General features: G+C 34.7%; 1 protein-coding gene across 18 annotated transcripts in view; it reads right to left on the bottom strand.

The window, feature by feature from the left end:
* nav1b (neuron navigator 1b) overlaps window positions 1–12710 on the bottom strand; it is a 214166-nt gene that overhangs the window by 19919 nt on the left and 181537 nt on the right. For 13 of the 18 annotated variants that reach the window (XM_073954708.1, XM_017356758.4, XM_073954706.1 and 10 more), the window contains 4 exons: window positions 3615–3698; window positions 2209–2320; window positions 1573–1605; window positions 1326–1447 (listed from right to left, as the gene is read on the bottom strand). In XM_073954708.1, coding sequence (XP_073810809.1) covers window positions 1326–1447; window positions 1573–1605; window positions 2209–2320; window positions 3615–3698 — 351 coding nt within the window. The remainder of the gene's footprint in view (window positions 1–1325; window positions 1448–1572; window positions 1606–2208; window positions 2321–3614; window positions 3699–12710) is intronic. The other 5 variants (XM_073954705.1, XM_073954709.1, XM_073954711.1 and 2 more) reach the window with 1 other exon arrangement.

Below are 12710 nucleotides of genomic sequence, written 5' to 3'. Positions count from 1 at the left end.
TAGCTTTGGGGGAAGAAGTATTGAACACGTCAGGGGAATGATGTTTCTAAAGGAGCTGTTGACATGGAATGGAACCCGATTTTGCTAAAAACCCAAACAATACAAACTTAAAATAAGACAAGACTTCAACAGAGTTAAAAAATCTTGACACTATTTTGCATTTTCTATTGGATTCAGTCAGGTGACTGGCTGGCCATTCTGCAGCTTGATTTTCTTTCTCTGAAAGCATTATAGAGTTTGCTAGGCTGTGTTTTGGATTATTGTCTTGCTGACAAGTCCACCCTGGTTTCATCTTCATCATCCTGCTAACAATAAATGAATAAATATAAAACATATAAACAAACAAACAAACAAACAAACAATAAATAAATAAACAAATATAAAACATATAAACAAACAAACAAACAATAAATAAATAAACAAATATAAAATATATAAACAATCAAATAAACAATAAATATAAAATATATAAACAAACAAAGAATAAAAAATATAAAATATATAAACAAAGAATAAATAAATATAAAATTTACAAACAAACAAACAAACAAACAAACAAACAATAAATATTAATTTATAAACAAACAAACAATAAATAAAAATACATATAAAATTTAAACAAACAATAAATAAATAAACAAACAAATATATAATATTCAAACAAACAAACAATAAATAAATATAAAATATATAAACAAACAAACAATAAATAAATAAATAAATATAAACTATATAAACAAACAAACAATAAATAAATAAATATAAAATATATAAATAATTAAACAAAAAAAAAACAATAAGAACATAAAAATAAAACAAGACTTCAACAGAGTTTAAAAAACTTAAAATATTGTTATTTTGTATTTTCTATTGGATTCAAGTCAGGCAATTAAGGTGACTGCCTGGCCATTCTACAGCTTAATTTTCTTTCTCTGAAAGCATTACAGAGTTTGCTTGGCTGTGTTTGGTAATTGTCTTGACTGAAGCAGCTGATATTCATTTACACTGGGGAAGGGCAGAGGGTTGCTGAAAAACTACTGAGGGTTTTCCGCTGCTTTCTGGGCTTTCCCTGCAATTGTCCACCTCCCTTTCTTTATGTGTTCAATACTTTTTTCCAGTGCCATTTCATTTTATTACACAGAACTTCATTTGTAAACTGATTAGTTTTGTTTTCTTTGCATTTAAGGATTTCTTTGGTTGTCACATTTAGAAATATGTTTTCTGAGAAAAATGGTGATGTGTTCAATACTTGTTTCTCCTCACTGCAACTGAAGTTTTTTTTTTTTTTTAATCAGGTTATTATGTTTTCTTGTTCACATCCTCACCCAGCTTTTCTTCTTCTTCTTTTTGGCCTCCTGCTCCTTCAGGCTGCCGGCGCTGGAGTGACTAGTGATGCTGTTCAGACTGGAGATGCTCTCGGATGAGTTCTGCCGGTCAATCTGCAGCTCTGAGAGAAAAAATTAGTGCTCATTTAGTGGACACTTCATACAGAAGATATGTATATTTCATACATTTACATTTTTTCAGTTTGTGATATTTTGCTGTTTAAGCATGGAAAAGTAACTGGAGTACCTGATGCACAAGCTGTAAAGGCTCTGCCCTCTTCTGGATCATTTAAATTTAAAGAGACACACACACAAAAAGAGTTTGTTTTTATTTCCACTCACAAACAGGGCTTAAATGATCTGTGATATGAAAATTCACTGACAAATTCTGGCATTGGCACTGCTGTAATCGGGCATTATAGCACCCATTTAGGTGAAAACAATGAAATAAAAACAATGAAATAAAATTTTATTAAAATGAAAAAAAAAAAACTGGTCCCATGAAATTTACTGAATTTAAAAAGTAAAAAAAAAAATAATATTTGATATTTTCTTTAAAAAATAGCATTTTTTCTCCAACTCCTGAGTTTAGGATATGTAATTTTATTTTTATAGTGACGAATAAGTTCTTTTCATTGCCTTTAAAGTCAAATAACTGAACATAAACATTTGAGGCTGAGAAAAATGCGCATTTTAGGAGAATATTTCAAATGGCATTTAGACGTTTTTGTATCTGAACACTTATATATATATTATATATATATATTATATATATATATTATATATATGTATATGTAAATATATTATTTATATAATATATAAATATAAATATATATTTATTTATTTGTTTATTTTTGCTTATTCTGAAGTCTGATGTTCAAACCTTTGGGCATGGGGTCAGGGGTGCTGAGAGCCCCATGGATCAGGGTCTGAGCCTCTGTGTTCTTTGTCTTCAGAACCTCTATGGTTTCCTTCAGGTCCTGTAGCTCAGTATCCTGAAATGATGAGTCAAAGATAAATTAAAAAATTTAAAAATGACTGGAACATTAACACATGACACACTAATTTAATATAAATTTATTTGTGTGTTATACTATTTATTTATATATGTATACTTCCATATATTTGATCAACGGAAGTAAAATCTTGTGCTATATATCTTGTGTGACATTATAACTTTTACTCTTTTTTTTCTTTTCTTTATCTTGTCAAGTTTCTTTGACACAACCTACATTGTAAAAATCACTATAGAAATAAAGATGAATTGAATTACATTGTAAAATTATGATAATGGTTTCCAAAAAAAATATTAAGCACCTGTTGAACTGTTTTTAACTTTGATAATAATCATACATGTTTTTTGATCATCAGATCAGCATATCAGGATTATAACTCAAAGCTAGTTGGGGCTTTGCAGGACGGAGAAAAAATGCAGATAATGTGGCATTGCAGCCCATAAATAAATATCAATTTCAACAGTTCACACTTAGCTGATGATTGATTATAAAGCATGTTTGGCATGTTGTCCCGGGAGAGAGCTCATAAGATCCTCGAGCCCGGGGCTACCTCCTGTTTGCAGGATGAGAGGGGAGTTTAAGCTCAGGTAGAACTCCCCTGTTATGTTGAATGCCATATTAGGGATTGCTACAGGGAGATATACTGCTGATTAAGAGTTTGTCTATGGTGCTAATTTGGTTTGGTCAATTCACCTATGTCAACAAGCTTTTGGACTGTAGAAGGAAACCGGAGAACCTGGGGGAAACCCACGCGAGCATGGGGAGAATGTGTAAACTCCACACAGAAGTGTTAACTGGCCTGTTAGAGACTTGGACCAGTGACGATCTTGCTGTGAGGCAACAGTGCTAACCACTGGGCCGCTGTGCCACCCTATCAAGGAACAGAAAGGAGGAGTAGGGGTGGAAGGGGGGATTCTTTAAGCTAAAGATAACTGAGGTAAAGAGCTTTGGTTATTTATAATGACTTAGGAATCATCCGATCGGTGAATCATGCGTTGGCTAATGCAGGACAAGCAGTGGTCAATCATAAGCACGTGATCCTCTCAAAATTAGTTAATAAATAAACATCGCTTAAAATATATCTTTTAAATCATAAATATATTTCACAATATTAGCTTTTTTTCCTTCACTTTCATCAAATGAAAAAGGGCTCTGATGAGCATTAACATTTGTAAACATTTCCCAGAGTCCAAAGTTTTGAATTATTGGCTTGTTATTTATGCAATTGTCAACATAACCAAATGTACTGTTTGTAGTTGCTGTACACACTGACCTTCTGTTCAGAAGTGACGGACAGACTCTGTAGTCGTGCCGTCATGAGTGCCAAACTCTGCTCAAACGCCGCCACCAGGTTGGCCTGCAAATATAATCAATACAGGTAAGCGTCTGATAAACACACACAGATCATTAAACACACACACACACACGCACGCACGCACACACACACACACACACACACACACACACACACGAATGAATGCGTCTCCATCAGGACCAGGAAAAGTACGGGAATCAAGAAAGAAAGTGAATAGAGGATGTCCTGCAGCCTAAAAATGACAAAACATGGGGTTGCCATATAACGACACACACACACGCTACAAAAGACAGTGTGTGTGAAAGAAAGACAATGGAGTCATCCTAATAAAAATACAATATCCATCATGCTATTCACTCATGCCAGTGCAACACATACAGACACAGTTGACATTTTCAATTTACAAGTGCTGAAGCTAGGCTGTGTGGTTGCTAATAGATGTTTTGATTGTTTACCATGTTGCTACACAATTGCATAAAAAGGTTGCATGTGGCTGCTACAGTGTTGTGTAATGTGAAAAGTTTTGGTACATTGGCGTGAGTTAGTTTGGTTGTTAGTGTTCTGGGTGGTTGTTCAATAGTAGTTGGTGAGCTTTTGCAAAGGTGTTCTGGGTGGTTTTCAGAGCATAGCCATGTTATTTTTCCCTGCTTGCCATGACTTTGTTAGTAGGTTGTTAAAGTTGTACATATAGAATACGTTGCACTAATAATGCAATGCAAGTTATAATCACAGAATTAAATACTTTAATGTGGTGTGTGGCTGTCCATATGGATTGCTAAGTTGTTGCTATACAGTTCTGGGTAGCTGCTAGGAAGTTGCTAGCGCATAACTGTCAACGCTCCCATTTTTCCTGGGATTCTACCATATTTTACATTTCTATCCTGCTATCATCCCGTAATGGTACTTTTAACCCAGGCTCATTCTGAAAACGTAGTCCCGTGGACGTTTCTGGAGACCGTAAAATACGTCCTGGGAGGTACGTATGGCTGCATTTCATTTTTTTTCAGCGAACGCTACGGGGCGGTATGACGCTGTTCCCTTTCGCGCTTGCCGGCTGACCGCTTGCCTCCGTGTGGAGGGCTTTTCCGCCGCAACCAGTTTTTCCAGTCAGCTCATCGTGTGCGTCGGCAGACTTCAGTTGCAGAGAGGAGGGGTTGAACATGGCGAGCAGGTTCGAGTCCGCGGAAGAGCGGTTCCAGAAATCAGGTAAGACAAAAACAAAATCCAAAAAATAAAGTGAACGAGTTCATAACAGGATGAGAACGTGGTGAAATCCGAAAATGTGATAAAAAAAATCAGACGAGGGCATTTCTTTTTCTACACGGCTTTTCTAAATTGTTGCTCGGGTTTAGGGAAGTGAGTGGGCAGGCGGGTCAATCGGTAAAATTGGTTGGGTTTAGGAAAGGAGGAGGGTGGGTCAGCCGATTGGCCGGTCGCACAGGCACACATTTAGTCAGTCAGACAGCGGCCTCTGGTGGGTTCACGCGAGAACAGCGCGGGCGCGAACGGCACTCGCGAGAGACATTCGAGATACGAAAAAGCGCACACAGCGGCCTCTCGCGGATTCGCGAAAACAAAAACTGCAAAAATACGTACCTCCCGGGACATATTTCGCAGTCTCCAGAAACGTCCATGGCACTACATTTTCAGAATGAGCCTGGGTTAGGTATTTTCCCCTCTCCCATGTTTTTAATCTTTCTATGAAGGGTAGCAATAAATGTATAGGGAGTCATTCCTCACTATATATGCAACCCATATAGCCAACCCACCAGGGGACGGCCCCTTGCTCTTAAATCTGAATCTGTTCAGTGCTTTCATTTTATTTAGGCATGAAAATACGTTGAAATAAATATAAAAAAATGGCAGCATTCCCTTCCATCATAGATATATACACTAGATATCACATACGGACCCTGAGCATGCGTCAATAGTGCCGCCACATTTGTACAGTGCTCTCAGCACGAATGTCATTCAACCGAACTAGTCATGACTAAAGCCAATGTGAAGATGCTGGACTCTGGCGCTGTGTATGGGTGTAGTAATGAGCAAACAAAGAAAACAAAGCACAAAGGTAGAATATTTAATAGGTAAGATTTAGTTTTATTACGTTTTTGTATGTTACGAACCTTTGTGCTTAACAAGTAGTTGAGGATAATAATGTTAGGCTACTTACTGCATTTACCAGAAGGCAAAGTAGCACCAGCTCGAAAAGAAATATGAAAAAGAAATATGACAACAAGACGCTGTGGTGCTAGAAACTTGTGTTATTGTCATCTACTGTAAGTGAATGAGTCGTTCATAATGGGATTCATTCACAAACCAATTGCTCCCTCCGTTAGAATGAGAAGTGAAAGCAGGAGAGGGGGTGTGTTTCAGGACAAGGATTAGATCAAATTCAAGAGGAAGGGAGGATAATGCATTTGCATGCACACAAACACACGCTCTTTATCAGGAATGCCTGTGCGGTCACTTATCCATCGATGTAGAAAAGTGATGTAAAATTATCATTTTCGTAATTTAAAATAAATATTTGAATACTGATCACCAGGAAAATTCCCGGTCATAGATATATGTATATATGTGGATGGCCAGTCCTCAACTGCACATTTCTCCTGCATTCATTTCAAAGGAGCGCTAAACTGAAATGGCAGCTCTGTTGACGCATTCCTTCCAATAGACAACAACAGGGTGGGTGACATCTAATGTAAATATCTATGCCCTTCCTTTTCATTACAGGCGCCGTTGTCCCTCCTATGCACTCCTCAAAACAGTCAGTTCATGTAGCGGTGCGTGTCTCAGACCATATTAATAAATAGATGCTGTTTCCCAAACGGATTCTGTACACACGATTTAAAGTGGAGCGAAAGTGGAAACTCTGGGTTTTGGGTACGTGTTTGAATAGACATATACACATAATAATAATAATTGTATATATAATAATAATAACAATAATAATACCAACATCTAAGCATTTCGATCTGGATCTTTTTTCTTTTAAACACAACAAGTTTTGTCTTTAATGAGCATAAACCGTTAGGAAAGCAATCGAATGCTTGCATTATAAATGTGTGCATTTTTAAAGTGACAGCTCTGTTATTTAATGCAATCAAATGAAAAATCTAAATGAGAGATTCATTCACTGCTCTTTAATCAGAATGTTTAAGTTATACAGTAAAGAAGAGCTGCAAGATTCTGGCTAAAATGAGAATCACAATTTTTTTTTTTTGCCTAAAATAAAGATCAAGATTTTCTCACAATTATGTAGATGTAAAATAAAGGTTATGAGTGCATGGGCTATTATTATTGATATTCTCAAACGTAAGGCAATAGGCTTGGTGTAGCTGTACGGTTGGTTAAAATGCTAAATTTTGTATAGATTTGGAATGGTGGACTGGAACAGACTTTAGATTTGTCCTGGTCATTAATGCTGATGATAATTCTGATGTTAAATTATTTTGTTTTGAGAAATATGCTTACAATCTGTCATTTTCTGCTGAAAATCTGTCACTAACATTTTATGAGTAGAGAAGACATCTGGCAACACTGTGCACTTTTGGTTTCATTTTCACTGCTAAGAGCGGTTCACTTCCAGCGCAGCTTCCGAACGATCACTCTGTGCCACAAACTAAATGTTATTTACAACTTTATTATTTATTATTCACAGCATATGCAGGTTCTGTTCACTAAAGTAGACCTCATTCAGAGGCCCGCATGCGCCCGCCCTCTCTGTGGTAACAGCTGACGGTCAGCTCACGTCACGTGTGATTTTGCGGTCGCAAATACATTACATGAAGACAGAAATGACATTGTTGGGGTGAATTATATCTTATAAATACAGCTGGTGACTCTTTCAACACCATTTGGAGGTGTCCACGTTGCTGAACAACGTATGTAAAACAATGTGAATACTTGTGCAGCCACCATTGCTTCTCTCCTGAACTTGAAAATATGATTGACAGAATCGTAGAAATGCTAGATTAAGATCGTCTAGGGGGTCGAATCGAGATCGCGATCTTTTTACGATTAATTGTGCAGCTCTACAGTAAAGAAAAGCTTAATGACATTTGATAATTCAATTTCTTTGTAAAAGCTATTCATTTGAATAGGCTAAACTGTTTCCTAATTCATTTGCAGCTTTTTCCTAAGGTATCCTATTTATACTATCATTTGTAAATTAAAAAAAAAAATAAAAAAATAATAATAATAAAAAAAAATAACAATAAAACATATTACTCACAGTTTTAACTGATTATTTAAAATGAAAGAGCTCCAGATAAACATGATCAGTAATTTGGGATTTTTCTGTCGCTGCTAGGGTGTTGTTATGCAGTTGATTGACTAGTTTAAGCAAATTGGTATGAAGTTGCCAAAGCATTCCGCGTGGTTGTTAGACTAAAATGCTAAGTTGTTATAAACCAGCATTGTGTCAAATATAGACCAACCTGAAGATGGGTAATTTTTTTAACTTAAATTTAACCCACTTTTTAACCCAACGGTTGCGTTTATCCATATTTGAACCAATTTGGGGTTACAAAAACCCAACATTTTTATGAGTGCAAGGGAAATCCCATAGGGTGGTTAGGTGGTAGGAAGTTTTAGGTGGCTTCAGGGGTTTTCAATGGTTGCCACATATCCACATTGGATTACATTTTCAAACAAAAATGATGTTCCAGGATCAACATAGATGTTAATACTGGATTGCATCGTACTTGGCAAAATCATGACGCACCAAGTAACACACTAGACAGAACACTATGGGTTCAAATAAGCAAGTGCAACTTTTTATCCTCAATCCATGCACACTCATTACTATGCCAGTGATTCCTTCTTTCAGCATCAACACTATGACTTTTGATGAAAGAACAAACATATGCACTCCACATCATCAGTCAGCCACACTAAGGGCAGGGACACATGCAAGAACGGCAGACGGGGCTGCGAGTGACAGTCCAACAAACCTGGCCTGCCTGCAACAGCCAGAAACCCAAGGAGGAGCAGCCAGAGTCATCAGAGGCCGGGACAGGAGATCAGCCAGGGAGAGAGGGACAGTGCTGTTAGGACTAAAGCCTCCATTTCACACACTCACATTCATAAATGCACTGGGACAAGCATCAGACATTAAAGGATTAGTTCACCCCCCATATGAGAAGATATTTTTAAAAATGCTGTAAAGCATAGACGTCCGTTGTAGGCATGGGATGATAACCATTTTAAAGGTATACCATGGTTTGGAAAGTCAAGGTTTTAAATGGCAATTATAGGGTTAGAATTTAGAATTTTCTTTTCTGAGCATGTCAGTATCTCTACTAACTTTCAATCTAAATCTAAGCGCAATAACATAATAATTAGGTACTTTATAAATACCTGAGGACTCATTTTTGATAATATTGGGTTATCAAAGTATGCGTATTCTGAGAGGATGTTTTGTTTTTCAATTTTATTGTATTTATTTTTTATTTTATTTATTATATATATATTTTTATATTTTATTCATTTTATTTACTTAATTGTTTTTATTTATCTATTTCATTTTTAATATTATTTTGTTATTATCATTAGTATTTTTTTTCTTTTTTTTTCTCCGTTAGATAAATGTAATTTCAACTTGTGTAGAGGGTAGAGGTGGGACTAATATTTGTTTAAATTTCTCTGTAAAAAATACTTTGTTATATGTGTAAAAGTTTAATAAACAAATAATAATAATAAAAAAAAAAACTCCAACATTTTCTGTAATACCGTTCCTAAGGTATGTGTAAGATTTTTTTATTTACAATTTTTTTTGTTTTTTTGGACAACAATACCTCCAGTAGAAAAGATACCCAAAGATGCTGCTTTAAATTGTGAAGAAATCTGTGATTTTGAAACTATAGAAGACAGCAGAAGTCAATGATTCACTTGAATTATTTACTTGACATGTTTACTGTTCCAAAATATTTTAAATCTTTCAAAAAATAGAATATATAGTGTTCAAAGGGGAATTTTCTTTTAGTTTTTTACCCAGACATTTAAAAAGAATATATTTTAGAGCAGCGATCACATTACCATGAAAACTTGATATTTTTATCCAAGGTTATAATACCGTCAGAATCTTTTACTGGCCCATGCCTAGTTCATTGTAGGAAATATAAATACCAAGGAAGTTAATGGTTGCATGTTTTAAACATTCTTTAAAATTTCTTCTCTTGTTTTTAACAGAAAAAAAAAACAGTCAAGGGTGTGTAAATGATCATTTTTGGGTGAACTATACTTTTAAAGGGTTAGTTCACCAAAAAATGTGAGTCATACAAAAAAGATCCCATGATTTCAAATCATCCAAGGTGTACTGTACAGTGCTCAGCATGATTGAGTACACTCCATTTTGAATATTTTTGTCCATTTCTCAGCGAATATGGGTAATATATATTGCTGCATTTCAACAAAACAGATTTATTAAAATAATATTTTAGTCACAAAATATATTTAGAAATGGAAAGATAATGTTTAAATTCAACCAAAATATTGCAAAAAAAAAAAAATATATATATATATATATATATGTATATATATATATATATATATATATATATATATATATATATATATATATATATATATATATATATATATATATATATATATATATATATATATACACACACACAGTTGAAGTCAGAATTATTAGCCCCCTTTTGATTTTTTTTTTCTTCTCTAAATATTTCCCAAATGATTTTTAACAGAGCAAGGAAAATTTCACAGTATGTCTGATAATATGTTTTCTTCTGGAGAAAGTCTTATTTGTTTTATTTCGGCTAGAATAAAAGCAGTTATTTTTAAAAAAACATTTTTGGGACAAAATTATTAGCCCCTTTAAGCTATTTTTTTTCTCGATAATCTACAGAACAAACCATCGTTATACAATAACTTGCCTAATAACCCTAACCTGCCTAGTTCACCTGATTAACCTAGTTAAGCCTTTAAATGTCACTTTAAGCTGTATAGAAGTGTCTTGAAAAATATCAAGTAAAATATTATTTACTGTCATCATGTCAAAGATAAAAAAAATCAGTTATTAGAAAAAAGTTTTTAAAACTATTATGCTTAGAAATGTGTTGAAACAATCTTCCCTCCATTAAACAGAAATTGGGGAAAAAAATAAACAGGGGCGCTAATAATTCAGGGGGGCTAATAATTCTGACTTCAACTGTATATATATATATACAAAAGACAACATTACAACAAAATTGTATTTACTTTTTGTTTCTCTTGATTTTTGCTGTTTTGGATAATTTTATTTAATAATTATCTCTAACATATGAATTTGGGCTACTCATTTTTTAACCATTATTGTAAGTTTTGTTAGATAAGCTCCAGATTTGGCTCCAGTAGAGATAAATCTTTTCTATATACACAAATATAATACTGTAAAGCATCCTATAGAAACGATTAATTTAAATGAGAGATTTGTAGGGGGTGTACTCATATATGCTAAGCACTGTGCATGCATTTCTTCCTTCAGTCAAATCCAGTCTATGTTGTTATTGTTACAGTCTATGTTGTGAAATTTAATTAGGCTTTTACAATGGCTGTTTTTATCAGCAGTTAAAAAGAGTACAATACAGCAGATTCATCCATAATAAAAAGTGCCTGTTTCTCTGTCTAGCTGATGGCACTAATGAACCAAAAATACATCTCAAAAGAAGTCCGCTCCAGGAAGTTATGCAAAATGTCATGTACACTGTAAAAAAATATATAGATAATCGGTTTGTGTTGGGACAAGATGAAGAAATTAAGTAAACTTATTAGTTTTTACAAACTTTAAATGGACTGAACATAAAACACTTAAGTTGTCCCAGAAAAACCTCAAGGTTTCCTTGTGTTGTTTCAGCTCAATTTATATTAGTAGCTTGAACAAACTGCAAACATCATTTTTAAGTGCATATTTTATAAGTTACACTCTAAAAAATGCCAGGTCATTTTAATCCAATTGCTAAGTTCATTCATTTTCTTGTCGGCTTAGTCCCTTTATTAATGCGGGGTCTCCACAGCGGAATGAACCGCCAACTTATCCAGCTAGTTTTTACGCAGCGGATGCCCTTCCAGCCGCAACCCATCTCTGGGAAACATTCACACACACACACACACACACACACACACACACACACACACACACTACGGACAATTTAGCCTACCCAATTCACCTGTACCGCATGTCTTTGGACTGTGGGGGAAACCGGAGCACCTGGAGGAAACCCACGCAAACGCAGGGAGAACATGCAAACGCCACACTGAAACGCCAACTGAGCGAGGCTCGAACCAGCGACCTTCTTGCTGTGAGGCGACAGCACTACTGTGCCACTGCTTCGCCCCAAATTGCTAAGTTAATTTTTTAAATTAAATTAATAAGACCAAATTTAACCCAAATTTTGAGTCCATATTTTACTCTTAGTTTGTAAACAGTAGTACCGTCATTACATTTGTGCCCGAAAATAATCAAAAGACCACTTTATTTTACTTGTATTTTAACTATGCATACGGGTTGTAGTTTGCTACTCTCATGACAGATCATGTGGCGTGATCAATGATTTATTTATTTTATATTTATTATTATAGCAGTAACAACACAAAAGAGTGACAGTGTATCCACCCCCCAAAGAAAGTCTGTACAAATAATACGTTTTCAATGATAACAGAATTCTCAATAGAATTTAAGTATTAAGACATATAAATTATGAATTTATGACAATTTGCATTATTTCGTGGATTTGAGTTTTGAATGAATACAGAATTGCGATACTATTTGGTATTGTGAAACTTCACCTGGTATAGTGTCATGGCCTGAACTGATGGTATCGTGAGAACCGTATTTTACTCAAGTTTGGGTTTAAATATCCCAGCATTTATTAGAGTGCTATTTCATATAAAAAATATATATTTTAAGATTGACTTAATCCCTTTATTTATTAGGTGTTGCCACAGCGGAATGAACCGACAACTTATCCAACATATGTTTTACACAACAGATGCCCTTCCACCTGCAACCCAGTACTGAGAAACATCTATTCACACTCATTTACA

This window comes from Danio rerio, chromosome 6 (genome assembly GCF_049306965.1).
Source record: "Danio rerio strain Tuebingen ecotype United States chromosome 6, GRCz12tu, whole genome shotgun sequence".
Taxonomy (NCBI): Eukaryota; Metazoa; Chordata; class Actinopteri; order Cypriniformes; family Danionidae; genus Danio; species Danio rerio.
This window is presented reverse-complemented; position numbering and strand designations above follow the sequence as displayed.